The sequence below is a fragment of the Melanostigma gelatinosum genome (assembly GCF_949748355.1).
Source record: "Melanostigma gelatinosum genome assembly, chromosome: 7".
Taxonomy (NCBI): domain Eukaryota; kingdom Metazoa; phylum Chordata; class Actinopteri; order Perciformes; family Zoarcidae; genus Melanostigma; species Melanostigma gelatinosum.
In genome coordinates this window covers 8277924-8304163 of record NC_136640.1, presented here as the reverse complement: position 1 = coordinate 8304163, position 26240 = coordinate 8277924, and the positions used below count along the sequence as shown (strand labels likewise).

At 40.4% G+C, this 26240-nt stretch overlaps 1 protein-coding gene across 1 annotated transcript; it reads left to right on the top strand.

The window, feature by feature from the left end:
* The first annotated feature begins 16853 nt into the window (after nt 1-16853).
* Nucleotides 16854-23650, top strand: LOC306779702 (acetylcholinesterase-like). The gene is made up of 10 exons (XM_079271681.1): nt 16854-16934; nt 17689-17997; nt 19476-19710; nt 20058-20190; nt 20289-20440; nt 20775-20961; nt 21389-21699; nt 22153-22362; nt 22455-22612; nt 23067-23650. The coding sequence occupies exons 2-10, from the start codon at nt 17697-17699 to the stop codon at nt 23159-23161; spliced, it is 1782 nt and encodes a 593-aa protein (XP_079127807.1). The 5' UTR covers nt 16854-16934; nt 17689-17696; the 3' UTR covers nt 23162-23650.
* Nucleotides 23651-26240: the final 2590 nt, after the last annotated feature.

Sequence of the window (26240 nt, the reverse complement as noted above, 5' to 3'; positions counted from 1 at the left end):
GGCTCTGTTTATTTCAATGACAGGCAGGGATGCTTGGTGCGTTTGCTGATTGCAATGTTTGTGTGTGTGTGTGTGTGTGTGTGTGCGTGCATGTGTGTGTGTGTGTGTGCGTGTGTGTGCGTGTGTGTGTGTACTGCCATCATTTTGAGATCAATTTGATTGAATGAGCTGATTTAGAGATAGAGTGACTTGTTTTTTACACTTTGATCTAGCACATCATTCCTGATTCATACAGGAGTGATACATACAGCATGCATATGATCAATCTAAGAATCTCTAATAGGACTCTGGGGGGCTATATTCTTGAGGATCCGGTGTAACCAGCACTGCCCTTTGTATACAGTCCGTTTAGCGACTTGTAATTTTAAACCAATAAAAAGCGAAATCATAGTCGGACGATAGCCGGTGGCTTCAGAGACAGCATTTCGACCAATGCTTTCAACCCCTTTTGCTCTCTACACAAACTGTTTACATTCAAACAAAGCCAGCTCGAGTGCTCTTTCACCTACCTGCTCAACTGAGGAGAGGTTAACGTCATGTGGCCATAACATTGTATCGGGTGCGATTGTATCAGAGTAGTTTTACAATGAGTTTTGACAGATCCTCGATACTGGTATCATATCACTGCTTCCTTAATGTTTTCAGATATAGTATTACATTAAATTGTTTGATATAACCAGATTACTTAATGGACGCTGAAGCAGGTGATGAGATGGCAAACACGCTGTGTAAAGTAGGAGTTGCACTGGAAGCAAAAAGAGGGCAGACATATGGCATCAGCAGTATAACACAGCCACAAACTCCAGTTTCTACCCAAAAAGAGTAGAAAAAAGTAATGCAACATTTAAGGGGTGAGGTCGTCACTGCCCCTGAATGTCAGGGAGAGTGGAAGGCCACATAGTCAATTACAATCTGGTACACTAGGTACACTAGGAAACACACTTGTTTTCAATCAAAAAAGGATACAATGTAAAACCCTTCCCGTTTGTGTGCGAAACAGAGCCGCAACCGATCCTTCTTTATTTATTAATTTTCTTTTAGCTCTAACCTTGTTGGGTTGTGAGGGACAAATTGCGTGTGATTGCTTTGTTGCTCTGCATGCTTCTATGTTTGGCTCCAATAGCCTCTGGCCTCAGCAGGCTGCTGCTTTAGGACTGCTGCTTTGTCAAAAGTGACATTGAAAAGTAAATGCACCCACAGACCATATGAGAAGTAGGAGCATGCACACAGTGTAGCACAAATAAAAAGATAGGCAGGCTGGCATATGCACAAATCCCAAAGACTGTATCCTCTCTTCTCCCTCCATTATTTCTGCTCTTTCATTTGTTGCTCTTCTCTCCCTCTCTCTCTCTTTCGTGTTTCCAGAGAAAAGACAGATGAGAGAAAGTGAAAAAGGAGAAATTAAGAAATAAAAAGAGAATGTACAGGGGGGTGAGGGGAAAAGAGGTGGGTGGAAAGGAAATGAGTAGGAGGGAGGAGAGACAGGTTTGAGTAAATGAGGAGAAGTGTGCATTGCTGAAGGACAAAAGGCCATGGTAAAGTTAATATACTGATTTAGTATGCTGCCCACAAAGAGCTGTGTGTTAGAGTGTGTGTAGGGTATATAGTACAGTCGTGCTTTCTGCGTTTGTGTGTTTGTTAAAGTCTTCAATTCATTTTCTTCTATTTCCTGAACTTTTTTTGTGTGCCTGTACCAGGCGGCAACCTCCATTTCTGCCGAGTTAAGCAGATGCGTGTCTTAAAACTTTCATTATTTCTACTGACCGGCAGGGGGCGACTCCACCGGTTGCAAAATAAGTCAGATTGTATGGACGTCTATGAGAAAATGGCCCGATTTCTTATTTGATGTATTACCTCAGTAAACAGTAAATGAGTTTATGGACTCAATCGCTATAGTTTCAAGTCTTCTTCAATGCAGCTTGATTTGATCCCATTTAGTGTCAGCTATATAAAGCGGAGTATGCTTTAGGGCGGGCTTACTGTGAGTGACAGGTCACTGCCACCACCAGAGCCGTATCCGGCATCACCACGTCACTCCTACGCATTCCAAATATGGTAACTTCCGTTCATCGGTTGCAAAATATTCCAAGATGGAGACGGCCAAATCGCCAAACTCAAGGCTTCATAACGGTTGTCAACAAACCAACCACCAGTTGTTATATACAGTCTATGACATGTACTTACATTGTTTCACTTCCAAGCATCTGTGTATGGTTCATCAGATACTACCAGGCAAGTTGTGCATCTTTCACGATATGTTTGTATATACCCATATGTGTTCATGTAAATCTCATAGAGGTCCATGTATGTGTGTGCATGTGATGTGTTGAGGTGTGTTGACGTGCCCTTGGCTAACTCTAAAGCAGATTAAGAGGACAGGGTGTCTGACTTTGTTGTTCCACACCGGGCTTCAGTGATAGAACAAGAATTCAAAGAGCACCTCTATGTCCCCCTTGGTGTGCGCCAAGCCTGGGTTAGCCCACCACCTTGTGACCTATCTGCTGGGGGATCAGGCTTAAAGGGCCACTGCAGGGTAATTGGCCTGTCTGTCTCCTGGTCCCCGCACACACAAAGCCTGACACAACACACAAAGGTCGCTCCTCCACTGGAGACCACTCTGTGTAAGGAAGGGCACATTTACTGTGTTTGATTGAATTGATGTCTTGCACACTGACAGAAAGATGAAAACAACAAAGAAAACAGAAAGTCAAAGAATGACAAGCACAGACACAAACTGTCTGTTTGTCATATTCAAACAATATTTTCAAAAATGGGATGGGGAAATAACTGGAGGCGGAACACACATAACACCAACTATTCTCTGATCCACATTTAATGTCAACAAGTGACCCAGTGACCGAATGGGAAATAACTTGGCCTTTTTGTGGGCCGCTCTTTCTTCTCTCTCTTCTCCAAGTTAGACGCAAGCTGAGCATGAGATAATTGCTCATCTCTGAAATGTGCCAGATTAGCTGACCCCATAAAACAATAGTGCCACGGAGCACTCAGAAAATAATTAGACACCCCGAATGAGTTTTTTTAAATTATCATTTTTTTTAGGTTCCATCTTTTTGGTAGAGAAGTGAGCTGTTTGCCATTGGCGGCTTAGCCTGGGCCATGTCATGGGGTCATGATGAGGTCAGGCCTAACTAGATGTCAAAGGGCAGAGAAAGGTTAACACACAGGAGGGATAGAGGCGTCACTTTTAATGGGGTGTTAGAGGTCTCAACTATGAGATGGAGCTCCATCGTAAGTTCAGTCAGGAAGACTCTTGCAAGCCTCGGCCCGTAGTTTATTTCTCACACATCTGCCATTCACTTCTCACGCATGCTCACTCGTTATTTCCTTGCTGTCACTGTCAGAGAACATTGTTTTGAAGTTTATAGGCATCGTCTAACAGACGGTTCTGGTGGTGGGAGCCAGTTGTCGTAAGATCAACACCAGTGGTCTCAGCGCTGGACTTCATTTATTTCTGGGGAGTTTCCTTTCACCAAAAAAAGAGAAGATTATCTCCACACCGAACACAACAACACTGTCGATGCCGAAACAACATGGAGTCATTTCGATCTCCTGACAATATTCTGAAAGCATTTGCATTGTTAATCTGTTCAAAAGGTCCAACTGAGAAAGGACATTTGTGACAAACATGTGTCAGAAAACAATGATGTGTAAACACATATAGATATATTTCACTACTTGTTAGGTTTCTACACATTTGTGATGGCTCATGTTAACAAACCATGGAGTAATCGCTATTCAAATTAAGAAAAAATATTGTTTTATTCCCCAAATAATTGCTCTCTAATTGTACAACTGTGACTGACGTCCAGAGGGATCACATCCTGCTCAATGTGTCAATATTTCAGAAGTAATGGTTATCTGCTAATTGCTTTGTTGTGTGTTAATAGTGGGCAATGGATGCAGCTGTGGAATAACAATGGCATGCAAAACACTCCTGGCTGTCTCTATTTTTCTGTGTTTGTGCTGTCTGGCCACAAAATGTGTCTTCTTCACACACATGGACACACCAATGAACGAACAACTGCACAACGGGAATTGTATGCCTGCTGATCATAACTGGTTATGACCTCAAGACATCATTTCTTGGTTTCAATTATAATTGAAGAATTAAACACGTTTTACAGATATTGACCTTTACATAGTCTTGTATCTAGCTGGTGTTTGAAAACGACTTTAAATAGAAAATTAACTGGGTGTTCGAAAGAGGTTCAAATCCTTGTTAGGGTACTTCTGGATCTATGGCTTGGTCACAGCTTTTACAACTTTTTGATTCTGGCCACATTGCACTCATTTTGAATGGTGGCAGGTTTAATAATGTTGTGTATGCATAGTCCAGTCATTGAGATGCTGAATTATGTTGGGACAACCTGTTCAGTGCTGACATGTACACGTACTGGTAAAACTAAATAGTTTTGCCCGAGGCATAATTTGACATTTAGATGAATATTTTAAATAATATAAATATAATATTAGAATAATAATATAAAAAAGTGTCTGTTATGTAGAAGAGCCAATATAAGACAATGTTTTACTTTCATGATTCGGCTAACATGCTATATGGCATGCCTGCTCAAAACAAGTCCAAGACCTGCCTATCCAGCAATTGTATCATCTGGTCTGTTTAGTATCCACAGTCACATCGTGTTTGTAATGAAATGATGACAGCAGAAATACCATTTTTGATTAACAATGGTTTCTGGGGTCTCCACAGCCCCAGTAATCTTAACTATGCATCTAATACACTGCATGACAATGAGTCTTTGCAGGAATGACCTCACAGCCTGTGCTACCCGAGAAGGCCCTTCACTGCAAATGGACACTGCAGAAGTTTCCCTGTTTTACTATATTGTAAGTGTACTGAATCCATTTATTGTATGCTTTGATCGCGATTTGCTCACCAGTTTTGGGAGACAATAAACAATGAAAAAAACCATCTCCTAAGGGAATGTTGAACTGTAAGGACAACAAGGAATGATTGTAGTTACAAAAGAGGGCTATGGAACAATGAGAGAAGATGTCTATTAAGACAATGTAGGAACATAGCTCAAAGTGATGTCAACTTTATTGGGGGTCAGGGGAAAGGAAGAGAGATGGTAAGGGATTTAAAGGAATACAGTAAAGGGGCTAGTGGATGGATAGATAATTGGCAATTGGGATGATAGGACATGTGAAGAAAAGCCTGTACCCACAAAGCAGCTGGAGTGGCCGTGTGTTTGAGCCACAGGGCTGAAAGTGTGTGTGTGTGTGTGTGTGAGTGGGAGATAAATGTCAGTTACAGGTCAGTGGGAAACTCTCAATGGTTCAATTACAAAGCCTTGTATGACCTGGGGGGACTTCTTGATCAGTCTATTAGCTCAGAGTCAGTGTACCAATGCAGCAAATGGGACTTATACACACTTTAACACACACACACTCACATGGACATGGACACACACACACAGACACAACTGCATGCAGAAGTGCACACATACACACGGCAGCAGCCAAACAAAGCAAAATGATAGAAACCCCTGAGTTGAATATGCATTGTTTATTACTGCTGATGCATAGACTATGTGTTCAATTGCCCCGGTTCCTTTGTATATAATAACAAGTTTAACTTTTGCATGTTTAGTATGTCATTAATTCATCGGCCTGGAGCTACTTTGACACATGGTGGGTGTCTGTAGATGTCGACGCCATAGCATCCAGTATACACGAGAGCAGTTGTTTCCATTATAAAATGTGCAACTGTAAGACAAGTAGGCGCTTAGCTCTGAGTTTGACGTTGACTTTACTGCTCAGTAACTTTAGCTTATCACAACACGAGCATAAGGTTGTACTCACATTATTTACCTTGGACATGGCCACTCCACTAAATGCAGCTTTACCATAGAATCCCTTTCGGCAAACGTATGCCCTTGGATTCGTAAGCCTGCATGAAAATAAAGAAGAAATTCAAACTGAAAGGAGGGCATACCAAACACAACCAACAAACTTCAACTCTTCTCAACCAATGATGTGACATAATCTCCCAATACAGCTGACAAACCCAGGGGGTCACCTGGTCCCCTACACCTGTCTTTGAGGCCTGATCTCTGGATCTCACCAACAATTTCCCTTTGGAGCCTCTTCCAGGAAATGGTCTCCCTGACAACAAATCTCCCAGGGTCACAAGGACACATGAAACCATCCACCGCAATGGTGTGATGATTCACGGGCAAAGATATACCTATAAACAATGTAAATTAATTCAAATGCAAACAGCTCATTCTCCGTCTCCGAGACAGAACCCCAAATGCTGCTTATTATCTGGCAATGCATAAAAAGGGAAACTTTTTCAAATATGTCCATTGATTTCAGCAGAGTTCATATTTGGAGTGAGTGAGCACAGCAAGGTTACTGTATTGACAGTTTTATTTGCATCATGGCAATCTTTTGTAAAAATCCAACATAATGACGACAGTGGAATCAATACTACAGTGGACTAAAACTGAAATTACTTTCAAAGTTTGCTCAGGCAATTAGAAATAAAGTTTCAGCCAGAATGAAATCAATTATGAATTCAAAATGAGGTAACAAACCTCGTGATTATCTTTGTGTGTCAGTATATATTCAGTTATTGGGTGATCTTGTCCAACCTTTGAGAAATTGTTTTTATTTGTATTATTGTTGTGTGGTACCTAATTTTTCTCTTATTTGTGTCACAGAAAGTCTACTCAGAGTAATTCTTTCTAAATTAGACAATAAGAGACGTAATAGGGAATGGAGCCAGCCTGTGAATTTAATTTGTTCAGTGTGGACAGAATTGCACCAAGCAAAAAAAAGAAATCCTCATTTGCACCAGAGAGACATTCTCGTCCCACATTTCCATTCTTCGCATACATTCTTCCCCAGTTTAAAATGAAGACACATTATGCAGCCATTCTTTGTGGCATCTTGCACAGAGCTTTTATTGTGTTGAAAAGTGCTGTCACTGCAAGACATGCGTTCCCCGTGCTACTCTAACTCCACATGTCCTCGCTAATACGGGGGGAGTTACAAATGCCTTTATGAATACACACTCAAAATAAAAATGTTGAGTGTGTGTGTCTGTGTGTATTGAACTTGAGGCAAATGTAGTAAAAAAAACAAACTGGTAATAATCTAGTTCACCGTTCCATTCCAGCTCTAATTTTCACAAATGATTAAGTATCCAAATAGTGTGAAGTTATTATACCACTACAGAACCCAGCCTAGTATTAGAGTCATATTAGACAGTTTATCTAACCTCATCATCACCATACTGTTGTTGCCATGCATATATATATAGTAGAAATCAATAATCCTCGAGTCATAGAGTTGGTGGTTCGATCCTCTTGTCTACAGGTCAAAGTTATCTTGCGCAAAATACTGATCCCCAAGTTGCTCATGATGATCAAAATAGTGCCTTGAATAGTACTTCACTGTCATTTGTGTGTGTGGATGAGCGGTATAACATGCTTTGTATCAATGCGCTAACTAAATGGTATCCATTTCCTATAGTCTACTGTTATGCAGACTCTGTGTGGCTGTACTTGGGCACAGGATGCATGTTAGCATGCTCTCAAGGACACTTTTAATTATGTTGATGTCCACCATCTAGTTTAGTGTGCTGGCATTCAAACATCTGCTACTTAACATCTAACAGAAAGTACGACTGAAGCCGACGGCACAGGTGTGTCTCGGCTTTACGGGATTTTGGCAGTTAAGTACCAACACATCCTCATCCCTCAACTTGTCACATACTGATGCCTGATAAGGACCCTTGGCACCACTTTCTAATACATCGGGTAGCCCAGCACATAAAACTCCTCTACCATTGCAGTAAACATGTCGTTAACGTTGTGAATTCAACTTGCTTAGCTTGAGGCAACAAAACCACTTAGTTAGGTTTAGGAAAAGATCATGGTTGGGCTAACAAAAAGTACATAAACGAAGTAAAAGGTAATCAACGTACCGTAAGTGCAGTAAACATGCGACTTCAAAATAACTCATGTTGACAGTCCTGTGGTTGTTTAACGCATCCACCTCCACTACCTCCGACCCTGAGTTTTAGTTTTTTTTGGTCTTTATACTACATCGACACACTCCCAGAGCATTTTCTCTGGGCGATTGAGACACAGATGGGTTGACATTGTAGATACTTGAAAGCCCAGTGCGCTGGTATTATTTATTGGTATTTACTTTCTCTACATATCTGGAGTGTATAAGACCTCCCTCTGATAAAGCAAATCCACCAGGAGACCAATCACTATGCTACTGAGAAGCTTTACAAAGAGAAAGAGAATAAAACTAGTTGACTTTTATAGATTGTCTAAACTTCATAATGAATGTCTGCCGTGTTTAATATACCATAGTTATATTTTAATGAATGACTCAGGTCGATACTTGATATTTTACAAGCCTTTCATCAGTCAGAATTTTATTTCTCCATTGATATATTATTTGACAAGCTGAATATTATAAAAGAAAAAAAACGATGTATTAAAATCTCTATCTCTCATAAATCTATATGAGCCTGGTACTGTTATTTATGCATAATCCTGCCCAGTCCTCAACATTTATTTTTCGAATCATTTCACATATGGAACAATACTTTGCTGTTGACTTATTTGCATGTGATTTGTATATATATACATAATAATGTAGTTTTTAGTGGTGTTTCTATTCATACTTTTATTACCTTTGAACATAGAACGTTTTACCTCTCCTGTTCTGTCATCTCGGTGTCTTCTAATATCCATGCTCTTTTTCAAACATGTTTTTATTTCTTCTCTTTTTCGCCCCCTCTTATCCACCCTCTCTTAGTGCCTCATCCAAACATGTCTGTATGTAATCATTCCATTGGTTGCACCCCTTTGTTTTCCTTGGCTTACCTAAACTTGCTAAAGTAAACTTTTTAAAATGAATTCATTTTCCGAATCTTTCTCTAACTGCCTTTCCTTTTCTCCCTTACTTGCATATTGCTGACCCTATCGCTGCTACCGGTGAGCCCTGATTCCTCTCTGCTGTCTAATTAAAAGAGTCCTGTTGAGTGACCGGCTTTGACCCTCCCCACTACTGTGCCAGCAGGTCAGTCCTTTTGAAGGGAAAATAAAACATATACAATGAACTAAACACACAAACACACAGGCAGAATATGCACGCACACACAACACATCCATCTCAAATATGTCTATCTGTAAATCATTAGCATCAGCTGATTGGTACCACATAGTAGAGATTAAAACAGGGTTTAAAACAAATGACTGGAAGAAGTAAAAACCATTGATTAGAAAATGACCAAGAGGACACAAGCAAATAGAAGAAAAGGTATTATGACATTTAGTCCTGAAAAAGGAAGTACATTTATTTTAAATTAAGTTTAACATTTCTTTCCAATTTGACAGTGCTCAAACCCTTGCAAATGTATTCGCCTCTGTGTAAAATGTATCCGATTGTGTTTGGTGACTCTTCTGTCCATTCAATGGAATTAGAGTGTAATATATTATCCACAACCAGTTATGACTTTTCAGGGGGCAGATTCTTCTTCCAACAAAGAGACGAGAAAAGAGGTCAAGACACATCAATACATTTATATCTATGTATCCCAAAAGGTATAAAAATGAAAAATGCTTAAGAGGGATCCTAAGACTACATTGAAAGGCAGCTAGATTTCACAAGATCACATGATCTTATGAGGCTTCAAGTAATCAATTGCGTTTGGTCAGCCAGTGACAGGACCAATCAGCATCCTGTGAGGCGCTACTGGCAGCTTGGGCGTGGCTTGGGTGAGTTGTTACCATTGCTATTCCAAACAATGGCCTGCAGAGATTAGCGTTGATGCTGCAATGGCAGTTGCATCATAACTGGAGGGCATTTCTTCATCGGAAGAAGAGCAAAGAACGGCACTGAAGGCTGAATGACTATCAAACCGACTTTTTTTCTCTTCCTGTTTGTACAAATGAGTGCATTGATATGAATGCCTTCCGGGAGAGACTGTCTGAAGGTGTCCAAATGTAAACAATTATTGCGACTTGCTTCGACGACTGGGCCAATTTTAATTAGAAGTCAGGTCGTACATGCTCTTACCATATAACGAGTACATACACATACCGCAAAACAACATTTTTCGATTTTGAGGCTGGCTTGACTGGCGTGTTCTGCACTGAGCAGTGTTCTAAATGATGGAACAGATTTGTGGTACTGCTACATTTAGCAGCAATCTTTTTGAGGCATATTGTTGCAGGAAATAAGTATGTTCTACATCTGCTCTCCTCTAACCAAACCACCTCCAAATGAGAGATTTATTTATTTCAATTATTCTGTGATTGGCTCCTTTTTGAGATCTTCCATTTGAAATTACGTGAACACGGGGCAACATTAAACTGGCGGCCATGGTTGATCAGTTTGGGGTGTGTGTGTGTGTGTGTGTGTGAGAGAGGGAGTCTCCTGCATGAAAATATTACACACAACACATTCACTATTTTGTTTTTTAACATATCCCAGCCATTAGACTCATTAGACAATGAGACAAGAGAATTGCAAACAAAGGGTAAAAACAACACATTGCAACTTTTTGTGCAGGACCTACTTCTGGCTACACTCCTCTTGTGTTGCCAACCGCGCACTGAGCGCTGAGTTGGCCTCAGTTCGTGGTCAACAGATAGGAGGAAACAGACAGGAACTAAACAAAACACGTCAGGGATGTGGGTCATCATCATCGCCCACCAAGTTCCCCTCAAAACAACGACACACCATCAGCAGCATGCCACTCTCCTCTCATCTACTCCTTATATGGAGCCTGCCTCTCGACAGGCTCACACCAGATAAAAACCTGGCTTCTTGATTTTTGGGAACCAATCGGTGAAACTAATGACGACATGTCAAAGGGAGTCAGTAGGGAGTCCGTATTTAGTTTATTATGTATTTTGTGTCTTTTAGAGCAGATATCTGAAAACTGTCAACAATTCAAAATAGTCCCCATAAGCAGTTATGAGCTGAGGGTCTGGGGACTCTATATATAAGTGTATCCCCCACCCCCCCCCCCCACACACACAACAAAAACAGTTATACATATTCATCATTCTTTGTCAAAGCATTTGCATTAATAATGTGATATAATGTGTTTGTCATCATAGTCACTAGTGCTGCTTTAGTCCCACTTGTTTTCACTGGTGACAGCTAAGCACAAATCTTCTTAATACAAATCTAAAAGTTAATTCGAGCAAAAATTGCCTAGCTTGCACACACACACACACATACACACACACACACACACACACACACACACACACACACACACACCTATGCTTGGCATGTCAGGAGCATGTGACAATTTGTGGCTTCAGCGGTTTCCATTAGAAGTTGTTACGATTGGAAATGAATACAGCTTCATTTTAATTTCACAACCACACAACTTTACTTTGATTTGCATTCACCTGCTGGCTGTTCTCGCTGACGTCTAGGTCAAACTGGGGATGTATGTTGTTTTAAATTGGTTTCACGATCTAAAAAAAAAACATGCATAGAAAAGATTGCATTCAAAGACATTACACACACGCACACATTCATAAACATATAGTCTGTATGCAAATAAGCAACTACTTTGTTGAAGGCCAAAATGATTTTAAAATTAGTTTTTTTTTTAACGCTACAAATTGAAAGTCACAAACAAGAGGCATTATGTTCATGAATGTTTGAACATGTGTGGGTGTTGGGGACAGACTGTGCTTGTGTACGTGTGTGTAGGTGTGCACCTTTGTGTGAACATGTTTTTGTATCAGTGAATGTATCAACTTCAAAATACCCCCTCCCACCTTCTCTGTCTGTCTCTCTGTCTCGCTGCTGGTGGACATGATCTATGTTTCCATTGAGTTACCATTTGTTACAGCACAAGTCACATTCAACATCTTGAAATGTGTGATGCAACAGCAAGAAAGCAAATAACTTGTTCAGGGGATAGCACGTTTGTACTCTCTCCACTACTCATCTCAAGTAATTTGATAAATAGTAGTGTAAAAAATGACATTTTATGAAATATATATGTTGAAATGGAGAGGATACTGTCTACCACTTCCTTATTCATTCTATCCCATCCCGTCTTCTAGAAAGACAAGTTTCGACGAACAGACATATTTTGTTTCAAATTGAATTTGGTCCTCCACTCTAAAAGACCTTTCCACAACAAACATCCTTTCCTTTCCTCCCTTATCCATCCCTTTGCCCCTCAGTTTCCATACATCATCACCTGTGAGCCCCTCACAGTGATTGAGCCCATCTTGCACAGCCGCACAGGCTCGGGCAGTGACATGAGAGTCAGGAATAGACAGAGAAAAGTAAGGAAATTAACAATAGGGGTAAAAAGGGCAGCATACAGAGAGTACGGATCAGGCAAGGAAAATGAATAAGAACATAAACAAGTCCCCCACCTCTCGTTTTTTTACTTCAATCTCATATATAAATGTGATGGTTCTCCCCGTACAAAACCTCATAGGCAATTTAAAGAAAGTAGGACAAAATGAAATATGGCTGCAATATAAAACACAACACTTCAGACACACAGCAGCCTGATAAGACCCTTTTGTGTGTGTGCTCATGAGTGAGCGTGTGTCTGTGTGTATTGGTTTCTGTGAGCATGAGCAAGTGAGGACGACAGAGTGAGTTGAGGGGTAGCTATGTGAACATTGGCACACTAAATGTGTCGCAATAAGGTTGAGTGTTTTTATTAAGATTGAACCAAAAGTAGGATTTCAAATGACATTTTACACCATTGAAATGGTTGTATCATCTATCATACTGCTTCTTACGCTCTCTCCCACTCATGCACTTGCCCACACACACTCTCTCACTCACACACACACACACACACACAACTCTTGTCCACTTGCTATCCTGCAGTCACGCTGCACTAACATTTCTCTGACCTTTTAGCCACCAGCACACTGTAGCATAAACAGGCTAAATCCCTAGTAATCTGTCTGTGACATCCATGAGGACCATGTTGACTTACTCTGAAGAGTGAAGCCTGACCCAAATATGGATGTAGGCATAAGCCAAAAAATGTGACCTATTATTCAGTAATATGATGTCATGCATGATTGAATGAAGACAAAAAAAAGATAGTCTTTCGGTTAGGACAAATGGACATCGCGGTCTTAAGTGGCAGTGGGACATGACTGTGTTTCCTGTTTAATGTCTTAAAGACTTAAATACCCAGAATTATACACAGTGACGTCAGTAAAGTGGACCCTCATCTGACCTAAATATCCCGTTTTATGTGGCTGGTGGGGATTTAAAAAAATAATATGCATCAGGTTCAAATCCAGCTTACAGTAGAGAGTGCCCACGCTCCCCTGTTACAGCGAGGGGAAAGCATATATTAACCTTAAGTTTAGAACTGAAAACATAAGAAGCAACATTTGAGTCAACATATGCAACACCTAAGCCAACTTAACATATAGCCAGTTAATGGGCCAGTGAGTAACATTTAGGGGCTTTATTGGCAGATACTGAACATAATATTCAGAACTATGTTTTAATCGCTGTATAATCACCCGAAACTAAGAAGCGTTAAGTTTTCCTTAGCTTAGAAAAAGCCATTTATTCACGATGTCCGCCATCTTGCTTCACTATGTTTCTCCAGCAGCCCAGAACGGACCCTGGCCCTAGAGAGAGCCTTTCACGTTTCATGTTATCTGAAGGTAGGGATGCATTCTGAAACCCGGTATTAAAGGGTGCTAAATAATAATAAAATCGTAGTATTGATAATCCCCGACAGTACTGCTTTTTATTCATACTTTTTAATGTTTTGATGACATATATTATAACCTTGCAGCGCTTGTATTTATTTCAAAATCAACATAAATCCAGGTTAAAGACAAAAGCTATGCTATTTGTTCAACTTTATTGACATTTAAACAGATCATTTTCACAGAGAAAGCTAGAGATGACTGAAGGTTGTCTGCTTTGGTCTGGATGGAGGGCTGAAACAACAAGTAGAACATATATGTGCAGTCTTGGGCAGGTCTCACCTTGCTGAACTGGCCTGAACTGTAGTTCTGTCCCAGGATGATTTCTTGAAACTAGATTGGAGATTAGCAAATGTATGCCCACCATTAGATTTTCAAACAGATACATCCATCAACTTGTTTCTTTGCTTCTATTTCTGCTGCTGTCAAATAATATAATCTCTTCTATATGAATATTGTACTGCAGCATTTGCTGCCAACGACGATTGTATAGCCCACTCTGTCAAACTTGACCTCGTCAGGTCTCCATTCTGCAGTCGATTTACTGAGTAATCTAGTTACAGCGGCATGTTCTGAAACCTGTTAACCAGCTGCCAAACATCAAAGTGACATTCCCCCAACCCAACCAGCTACGTGTCTGTTCTCTATCAATCTCTGCTCCACCAATTAGGGAAGTGTATGTCAGTGAAGGATAAGTGCTTTATTACCTCTGAAGGTTAAAACAAATGGGACGCTATTGGTTAATCTGTTGTCTGTGTCTTTGCACGTTAGTGCAAGAGTGCATCCACACGTATCTGCACGTGTCACGCCTCGTATGCACCACATTGTAAAATGTTGGAAATGAGGATGCGGTGGTGCTGATCAAGGAAGTCAAGGAATTTAAACGTTGTTCAATATGTAAAATGTCCTGTTCAAACGTACACAGGCTCAACCTTCTACTGAACTCTACGTGTAATACTTTCCCAATCAATAGAATGCAGATTCCTACGAAACATTTGCAATCTGGACATGTTCTCCACATTACAGGACTGGAGAACAGGGGTGCCAACCTCATGTCAAAAGGAAAACCACTACCAGATGAGTGGAGGCAACACCCTGGGGTGATGAAGCAGATTTGGACCCTTCACGCTTGGCCCCTGAGAGGGACAGGCTAAGGATGGCTGGTTTGTCTTCACAGGTTGTGCAGACCGTCCAGGCGGCAAGAATAGGATTCAACATTATGTTTTACAAGGCAAAAGTGGTCAGAGTTCCAAAAAAAGGTGAGATCCCCTGTTCCTTTTTGTTTGGTGGATAGCGGGCTGTCTCATGCAGTGGCGACCGCTGTGTTCGGTGGGGTAAGTGTCGAGGACATACGGTGGGATTGTGGTCGACTCATTGTGCCTGTGTGCCGGCCTAGGTTATAAGGAAGTAGTTTGGGGTGTAGCTACTCACCTCTAGCCGGTCGGGATCAGAGCGGTTGGTGTACAGCTATGCTTATGCAAATGTTCAGCCGGCGAATGCATGCCCATGATTGGAGAAGAGTATTAACCATAGAGTCCTGTAGAGGGCTCTGCCTGTGCTTATAAAATGAGGTTTAATATGGTAACCTTTTATTTTCTGCGATTATACTATCATTGCTCTTTGTCAAGATGTCTATCTTGACAAAATGCAGTTCAACTTGGAAATGTAACTGTTAAACATCTAAGCTAGTTCTGTTATAAATATATTTAATTGGTTCTTCAGCTATCCAGGGTTTGTTTGGTTTGATCACTTCATTTCTTCTTGGGCCTTTATTTTGTGCGATTAATTTGCACATCAATATATTTTTGAACAGTTGTTTGTGTCATGAATACTTTCACACAGAACATGAATATTAAGCATCAAAAACGTGATGCTCCTTTTTTTCAGAACTTTTTTTTCAGAATTTGTTGCATAAATATGTCTATAATGCTAAAGTAAAAGATGTAATCCCTCAAAAATCTCCAGCTTCAAATTATTGCAGACACACATACGCACACACACACACACACACACACACACACACACACACACACACACACACACACACACACACACACACACACACACACACACACACACACACACACACACACACACACACACACACACACACACACACACACACACACACAAACATCCCAATGAAATAGAGACAGAAAGAGCATGACATGAACCAATGTCCCTCTCTGTGACACCATGATTGGATATTTACTATCGTACTGCTCAATGCTTACACACAAGAAATGTCGTAAAGGTTTTTTTTCTTCTTTTTTTAATTTTCACTGCTTATCCCTGCCTTCATAACAGCAGATTGACATTCAAAGGGCATGGGTGAAATTAACTTGTCTGTATGTGTGTGTGTGTGTGATAAGGGCTGTACGCAGAGACATGTCCTCTAAGTTCTCAAACGGTTTCATTTAAATAAACATATAAGGCCTTGAAAGGTAAGCATATCCAATATATCACAAATGAATATTGGAGAATAGTACAATGAATGAATTGACATTTGTGTTGCAGAACTTAATTCTGTCATCTTTCCTTTCCCATTAATTATCCAATGACCTCTCACATTTATCTGGCGACACTTTGGAGGGAACCATTGGACTAAACTGTTTATAAAGCAGTTCAAATGAGTCCCACCTCAACAGTGCACTACAGTAAAATGCATCTTACAGACCGACGCATCAGCATTTACAATCTGATCAAGTCATGTCAAATGATACTTCCATCTCAAGGGCCATTTTTCTGCCTTTACTTTTGCTGATAATACATTCACTGAAATAAGATTTTGAATACAGAACATGTATTTGTAATGAAGAGTTTTTCGTGTTGCACTGGTACTTAACTAAAGGATCTTCACTGGACAGATATGTGACAGGTGCATAGTGTTTTCCAACAAGTGTTGAATATATGAACACAGTGCAGACCAGAAGACACAATTATTATGAGTACTATAATTATTACTATTTTGGATGGAAGAGTAAACTAAGTTTTACTTTCGTAAAAAATACCTTTTCATATTTGTATCACTTTATTATTGTTGTTGCTATTATTATAACTGTAGTAGTAGTAGTGGGTGTCACACATGGCCAGCCCAGATACTGTACAGAGGGCTTGTGTCCACGCCTTCTTCGTCCCATCAATACGGTGTCTTCATTCACTCCAGCCGGGCTGTCTGACAAGGTAAGACGTCACTAAGGCTTTCTATGACTTGGTCCTGGTACATCCACTGTCAGGAAATGTTTGAGTCCGAGTGAGAGCGCGTCTCTCCCCAATTCTCTTTTTAAAACGCAGCTGAACGCGGCTTTTCCTCGCTAAACTCACAATGTGCTCCGTCACCGCCTCCACGAGTCAACTGCGCTTTGCATCTTCCTGATCACTCGCGGCACATTTGCTTCCAGATACTTTAAAGATTATAATGGGACGCTTCTAAAGTGACGCACATGCTGCGGGAATGACCACCGCAGCCTCCGTTCCGTCGCGCTTGATCTGCACTTTTTGACAGCGTCCCAACTCTCCACTGACACGGGTTGAAAATAAACGCGTGCATGCCAGTGGCAGTGAAAGCACTCAAATTATTTACTCAAGTTACTGTGGCTAAATTGGGAATTTAAGGTGTCAGCACCCACCGTACTGCGTTGACATAGCTTCATAAGGAGTGTATGAAAGTAGAGTTTAGGCCATGTCTGCTGTGCTGGCAACACCAGTTGTTATATTAATTATTTCGTGTAATAATTCAATCTAATAGCCTACATGTTATGATTACATGATAAGTACAGTATTGACGTAGCTTTGGAGTGTATAAAAGTAGAATTTATCTGTAATGAAGTTGAGTTAAAGCCATGTCAGTTATTGTATTAATTATTTAGTGTAATCTAATTTGAGAAACAAAAATGAAGAATAAAGTGTTTGTGTGTGCCGTCTTTTTTCTCCGCAGGATTTTCCATGGCAAACGTTTCTCCCTGTACACGCGTCACCCTTCTTCTTCTGTTGCCTTATTTCCTGACTGTATCACTTGCCACTCAAGATGACCTTGTAATCGACACCAGGCATGGGAAAGTTCAAGGGAAGTTGCTTTCAGTGCTGGGTGGCAATGTTGGAGCATTTTTAGGAATTCCTTATGGGAAACCACCTCTGGGGAAACTGCGATTCAGCGCTCCAGAGCCAGTAGAGAGTTGGGAAGGCGTGAAGGATGCCACCCAATTCCCAAATTCCTGCTACCAACTGCCAGATACAACCTTTCAAGGTACGATACACGTTTACACGGATGGACACAATGCCTACATATACAGTATATTGTGTTGTGTACATGTAGTTATTCAAGTGTAGCCCTGCCAACAAGGTCTAGATCATGAAAAAACACCTGCCTGAAATGACAGCCAATACTTGATGACTCACCAGGACTATTCAGAGCGCCTGATGTCCCAAAAGAGGACATTTTATTTTTTTGTGCACACCGAATTACATTTTGAACATACAAGTAATTATGTGCCAACAAAACACACATCAAATACAAGTTGCAAGGTCTTCTCTGGGTTCCTTTCGTTTTTTTCTATTTTACTGTCGGCTGGATAGCATTCATTTCTAAACGAAATATCAAGTGTGCGTGTACATTGGGACGTGGCATACGAGGTGCGATACGATTCAGCACACTAACGCACATCACCTTCACCGCGTACCTGCTTTGGTTTTTGTGTGCGTACACGTGTACTTTGGTGAGTGTACTTGGCGAATGTTTTCAATTGGTGCACTGCAGCAAACGTCTATTTTAAGTGTTGTATGTCTTCGCGAATGTTGCTCTTCCCAACGGCCAAATCTTTTTCCTCTGTATTGCCTTTCCTGCATCGCATTACCCGCTCGCTAGCTTGCTAAATTGTGAGCCTCGGTGGCCTCTAGACTTCTACACAGCCACAGCACCGTCCATGTTGCTGCTGCCTAGCAGTGTTCTCGCAACTTGAAAGGCAAGAATATTATGTACACGACCACCCATGCCGTAACCACGAGCTCATGAGTTTATTTGAAGGCAGCATGTGACAAGGCACCAAAGAAGGTCATCTAAGTACAGTTTGATTCGGAGATGACCTTAAAAGACCAATGTACCATCTTAAGGTAGGTGTTTCAGTGGGGAGCGGCAGTCATATAACACCACGCACACACTCAACTGATTGGTGCCACTATCGCAGTTGAGCAAACAAAAATATGAATCGACAAGGACATAAGCGCACACACAGTTTGACACAGACTAAGCCCCCCACCCAAGAGACGGTTTGGGGCCGGGTAGTGCATACATATCTATTCGTAGACACAGCCACCTGTCAGGGGTTGTTTCATAGCCAGCTTCCACCAGTGCCAGGCATATGCACAGAAATCATGCCCAAATGTACTCTAAATATAGATTATGACTACACAGATAGATATGGATGTTGGACCGCTGTTATTGCTTTGGTCGAAGCGGTGCTCATTAAGTGGAAAACAAACAAGGGATTTATTTACTTATTCACCTATGTCATTTTTCGTAAACTACCACACGAGTTAAGGGAAACATCAGCTAATATTTCATCTTAAAATACAGCTTGCAATGAAATGTCATAATGAAGTTGAAATGGAACCGAGTGTATGTTTATCTCCAAACATCTGAAGGAGCAGAGATAGGAGTGCATGTCAACGACTACGGTCCCAATCAGTCTCCAGTGACATTGATAAATATTGTCATTTTTTTTAAAGGGTTCCGAGGTTCAGAGATGTGGAACCCAAACACTCCTTTAAGTGAAGACTGTCTGTACCTAAACGTCTGGTCCCCGCGTTTCAACAAAACCCAGCCTAAGCCCTCACCACTGGCTCCTGTCCTTGTCTGGATCTATGGAGGCGGGTTCACTCAAGGAACATCCTCTCTGGACATCTATGATGGTCGCTTCTTGAGTAAATCTGAAGGTGTTGTTGTGGTATCAATGAATTATAGGTGAGCACTGAAGTAAACTGAAAAAAATGAGATAATGAGTGGACATGCAAACTCCCTGCTAATCATTAACGAGGTGAATATCTGTGAGTTGGGTCTCTCCTTTACACTTGACACACTTGGATTTTTGCCGACATCGGAAGTTGCAAGAGGTCAATAAAACTGGTTGGTGTTGGTGCAATAAGCAAAGCAAAGGAGTATGTACAGTACATAAAAAGTCCTTACCACTATGTGCAATACCCTTCTCTTTACTCATTTAGATGGGCTGTGGAATCGACAAGACTAGGTGGATTTATCTTAAGTTAAATGCTGTCACCATCTTTCCTCATTCTCATGCTCATTTATTACAGAGTCGGCGCTTTTGGTTTCCTGTCTATTCCTGACGACGACAACGTCCAGAGCAATGCGGGCCTGCTGGACCAGCGTTTGGCCCTCCACTGGGTTGCCAAAAACATAGCTGCTTTTGGAGGGGATTCTACGAAGGTAAAATGTATTTGTCTTATACCCTAATATCAGATAATAAGATGTGTTTATACTGTTTTAACAAACTATAAAACAAAGCCGTTGGCTTTTGTTTCCAGGTGACTCTGTTTGGGGAGAGTGCTGGGTCAGCATCTGTGGGCTTCCACCTGCTCTCTCCAGGCAGCCATAGTCTTTTTCAAAGGGCTGTGTTGCAGAGTGGCACTCCTAATGCACCCTGGGCCACAATCAGCCAGAGTGAGACCTGGCTCAGGTAGGGTGTACTATTTGCAGTCGCCCTCTTACATCTTTCCACTCCTTCCATCACTCATAAGATTTGTTATGCCACGGTTGTCATTGATTTGTTTGAAGCCGCAACATGCAACCTTTTACGTTAAAGTAACATCAAATGAATAGGGTACATTCACATTTTTTCTTTTTATTTCACCACAAGCATGGACATATACACATGGTGCTTGGTCAAACGATTCTCAATATGTTGGTTCTCTTTCTCAAAATGTGTCAACAATTTGTCTCCGTCTCCCTCACATTCCTCCTCATTCCTTCTGTCACCGATTGCCTTGCTCCCTCTCTACGTCAATATCCAGGTCAATGAAGCTGGCGATGCTACTGGGTTGTCCCCAATCTCCTTCATCTGATATGAAAGCTTGTCTGCAGGAGGCTGATCCTCTGGAAATCTCATTGAAGCAATATGATGTTCTCGTACAGCCTACACTCTTAGCCACTCCCTTTGTCCCTTTTGTTGATGGGGACTTCCTACAAGATAAAGTCGAAGTAGGTGTGTGTGTGTGTGGAGACAATGTGTTAATTTCGCTATTGCCCATGAAACAGGTGTTGGCATGTTTTATAAATAAGTTTTAGTATATTTTCACAATCCTACCTCAATTAGCTGGTGTAACAAATGTCAACACCGAAAGCCATGGTTGTTAGATTCAGCATTTGAATAACTATATGTCGAAGCTGTCACACTTTCAAATGTAACACATGGAAATACACACACAAAAAAATCAGTTGACCTAATTCCTGTATGTTATGTAACATGGCTACAAGTACACATCTAACAAACTTTGACCCAACCGACTGTATCCTGGTATCAGCAAAACATCAAAACCAAGTTCACTGGGCAATTTCTGCAGTATTATTTGACAAAAAAAACTTCTTGCGTTACAAACACCAACCGCCTTTTTGTTTTTCTCTGCAGGTGTTGCTTAGTACCGGTAACCTTCCAAAGAAAGAGGTGCTGTTTGTCTTGAACAAGGATGAAGGGACCTACCTCTTAGTTTATGGAATGCCTGGGTTTAACATCACCGGTCAGAGTCTTATCACCAGAAATGAGTTCATGAGAGGAGTGGCCATTACAATGCAACATGCAAGTGATCTCAGTAGAGATGGGGCTGTGTTCCAGTACACTGATTGGACAGATGAGAATAACAGGATGAGAAATCGTGACTCACTGGGTAGTCTGGTTGGAGACCAACTGTTTGTGTGTCCTCTGCTAGAGTTCGCTCAGAGGTAATTCTGAGTTGCAATAGTATATCCTCAGCCATGTCTTGCACAATATTCTCAGTGAATCTGCCCTGCACACTGCATATTTACAATTGTGCATTTAACTTTTTTATTTTTTTATCTACAATTTAAATTATTTTTCACATCAATCTTTTAGTGTGGCCTTAGGAGTAGGCAAGAAAAGTCCAGTTTAAGTAATCCAAGAAATTGAAGATTTATTAGATACCAAAAAGCAAAAGTTGAGCCGTGTCCTCTTATTCAAATGAATGAGGGGGCTGCATTTTTTTTGAATGCTGGTCTCGTCTGTTTGAACACTGCCCTATCCAATTGAATGGTTTCGGTCCTAAAAAAATAGGATAAACATTAAATCCTCATTTCTTGTTTTATTTTCTCTAATTAACCAGACCTAGTGCAGTGCAAAAATAGTTCAATGCTGTTTGTTTATTTATTTTTTACCAGGTACTCTCAACGTGGTGGTCCGACTTTCCTTTATTTATTTGACCACCGGTCGTCCGTTAATCCTTGGCCAGAATGGATGGGCGTTATGCACGGCTATGAGATAGAATTTGTCTTCGGAATGCCTCTGAATGCATCCCTGGGATACACGAAGAATGAAGTGAACATGACAAAGAAGTTTATGAAACACTGGGCCAACTTTGCCCGGACGGGGTATGTATAATCAGATAGAGTCAGTCACTCAAGCTGTCTGAAGACCCTCAGGGCACTGTTGAATTGTCTTGATTGGCTGTTCTTTTTGTCAGGAATCCAAGCATTGATGGCGATAACTGGCCCGTGTTCACCCCTGAACGGCAAGAGTATGTCACTCTGAACTCCAACCATCCAGAACGAAGGAGGATGATGAGAGCTGAAGAGTGTCACCTCTGGAACACATTCATCCCAAAAGTACAGAAAGTCTCAGGTTAGACAGCGATCCATCTGTCTAGCTTCTCTATCTAATTCATTCATCCATCCCTCCCTCCCAAAAACTCAACACGACAATACACACAAAGCTCTATGAAGTTATCTGTAGTAGGAGGCATTGTGTCAGGCTCTGCCAGGCAGGCGTTTTGCCTTGTTTAGTCTCCCGTCCACTTCACCACGAGTCTGGAGGTCTCAGTGGGAGGAAAGTAGGGTCAGTCATCACTTCACTGAACTCTGATTACACAGTGTGAATAATGTTCATACACCTCTCTATTGTGGTCATTATTCTCACACACACACACACACACAGTCAAATTACCATCTTTAGATTCATTTTGTTGAAAGTGACGGGAACATGAATTTAAATGTGCATATACATCTTCTTACATGTACAAATCATTTTGTGAAAGATTACAAGATGAAAGTCCTTCTCTCTGCCTCTTTCTCCACAGATGATCTGCTGTCTTGTGAAAAAGCAAATGGGATTATACTCCACTGTAACTACACCTTCCTCCTCATTCTATTGGTTATAACTTTAACCTATTGATATATCTTGCAGTAGGAGATGCATCTATTCTCATATCATGGTATATGGTACTGGTGCTGCATAATGCCCGACAACCAAATAGTGCTTTAAGTTATGACATGAGAATGTATTTCTCGTAATAGTCAGCTACCAGTTTGTTTTTCTTTCAAAAGTGTTTATCAATTGTGCTGATTGCAGAGTAGGCTAAATTAAAAAAATGTTGAGTGCACTTGTATTGGAAAAATATGTTTGTGAACATCATGCAGTTGACTTCAATCAATCACATCTTTAAGTGTTATTTGCAGTGATGCATTTTTAGCAGAAAATTGATTATTTGCTTGTTGTCAAGTAAAATCTGTCCCAATTGGCTAATACCACTTCAATGTATAGTAGACTACTTCATCACAATGACAATCAGGACGCTCGAGTGATTAATAATCTGTTGTCTATTGTATTTATCAGTAAAGTCTATGAAGTGATTATTAAAGATTTGGATAGAATGATGATCAACATTGAGGTCTATTTTGACTGATTTTACATCACCCGTGCTCCTTCCAGCAAACATGCACACAAAACACTCACCCGCTCTCACCTCCTCTACGTTGTACAAAGGCTTATTCGTTTTTTGGTATCTCTGAGGGAGTGTGAGAGAGACTAAGAGAGAGCGAGAGAGAGAATAACTACAAAGACAAGGGAGACAAAAGGGATCCGAGTAGAATACTACAAGGAAGTCGTTGAAGGTACGGTACCAGAGTTCTTTTAGCACTCACTGAGTATCTTCAATATCTTAAGTCAAGGTGATGCTCCTCACTTGTTGTGACCACAGGGATCAAGAAAAGCTAAAAATGAACACAAAAAAGGAACTTTTTTTTTTTTTCCTGAATGATGCTGTGGGATAGCAAGGTTTGTGGCATTACCCTTGAGAAAACTTTAGTTTCATCGCCAAATGATACACAAATACCTTTTATTGAAGGACGAACAGCTGCTTCACAGGAGGTGAGTTGTTTTGACTCGTGTCAGTGCCACAGTTTAGTTCTCAGACATGACACTGACAGATATTAGGGGTGAGCTGTGATTAATGCGCATGACAATGACAGCTTCATTAGTTAACAGAGCATCACCTCCCACTGGCGTGTCATGTGAAATTACCATTACCTGCTGATAGCTGAAGCTGAGCAGACATTGTCGAAAGAATGACAATGCTCGATGTGAGAGTCCGTTTGTTTCACGAGGCAGAACTATGTGGAGAGTTCTCAAGAAAATTGCACTCATTAAAAAAGGTAACTATTTACATTTGAAGTTTTGCATAAAATTAAAATGTTCACACGAGCTATTCACTGAAGCTTTCTTTGGTTCTTGATTTTATCTATTTTGTTCTTCAAATATCAATATAATGTATTTAAACCATAAACAAAGTGTGTTAAAGCCTGAAAACTAATATCACATACCTATTCATGTACACTGGGCACATACACACACACACATCTATATATACATATATATGTGTATATATGTATGTATATGTATATATATGTACGTATATATATATACACACATATATATATACATATATATATACATATATATACACATATATGTATACACATATATATACACACATATACACACATATATACCCACGTATACACACACATATACACACATATATACACACACATATATATACATACATACACATATATATATATATATACATATATATATATACATATATACACATATATATGTATATATATATATATACATATATATATATATACATATATATACACATATATATATACACACATATATACACACATATATATATACACATATATACACACACATATATACACACATATATACACATACATACATACATACATACATATGTACATACATACATATATATACACACATATATATATATATACACACATACATATATGCATACATACATACATACATACATACATACATACATATTTATATATATACACATACATACCTTTTTAATGACAGATGTACAAAAAAAAGGTGCAAATGTCATAGACATGCCAAATCTAAGATATACATATATTAGCAGCTTGGATCACGTTGTCAAATACATACAGTAACTAGGCTACCACATGAACTCTTTCCCCTGAAACCCTTTTAATCGAGCTCCAACAGGGTACATTGAAACATCCTTTTTTCACAAGTTATTCAGTTTAATACCATGTATATACAAAAACCTGAAACACCTTCAAAGGTTTTGTCAGCCCAGGAAAAGAGCGGCGCTCAACTGGTTAATCCCATAAGAAGAAGCATTTCAGACGTCCCTCCGAGTTAACCAGAAAACGCTATTTGACACCATGGCAAAGCGAGATGAGTCTGACCTCGGCTGTCAGTTGAGACAGAGACGCACATCATTCAAATGAGACAGGCAATTAGGGGAAGGACAAATCCAGACAGCTGAAGAGAAACAGAGAAAGAAACAGGGACGTACAGGAAGAGGTGGGCATAGGCTGTGGTGATGTGAAAGAGCAAACAATAAAGGTGGAAGAGATAGAGGATACAGCAGCAGGGGAAAAATAAACACAAAAGTGTGGTAAGAGAGAGAAGGAGAAGAAATATGATTAAAAAACTTCAAAGGGACTTTCAAAATGAGAGGGGATTTGGTGACACTGAATGATACAAGGAGAGGCAGCCGTCTTTCATCAGGCTACTGATGAGTGGAAGCAGAGAAATATAATAGCGTCATTCCATGGAAATTGCAAAAGAAATATTATTTTTCTTTTTTAATAATTTGTATGCACACTGTATGGTTTCCTACGGGGCATGGGGATAACTAAAGAAGTGGAGAAGCAAATACAAACACAAACTTCTCATTTGCCTGATGTCAACTTTTCCCTTCGCCCTACAATTACACCAATGATGTCTTCCCACAATCATTCACCCTCAACGATAGACATTCATAATTTCAAAATACAGAACAATATTTTAGTGCTGTGCTGGGTTGCATCCTCACAGAGTATAATGGTGCTATCAAGTATACTTCTGCGGCATGCAGGACGGAGCAGCTAGGCCGAGGTGGATGTGTCCCTTCGACAATTCA

Bases quoted from the DNA above. Each gene is read 5' to 3' on its own strand.
- LOC306779702 (XM_079271681.1), top strand. From the start codon at position 17,697: ATGGCAAACGTTTCTCCCTGTACACGCGTCACCCTTCTTCTTCTGTTG. The intron at 21,700-22,152 runs GTAATTCTGAGT...ATTTTTTACCAG, and splicing joins CTGCTAGAGTTCGCTCAGAG to GTACTCTCAACGTGGTGGTC. The intron at 22,613-23,066 runs GTTAGACAGCGA...CTTTCTCCACAG, and splicing joins AAAAGTACAGAAAGTCTCAG to ATGATCTGCTGTCTTGTGAA.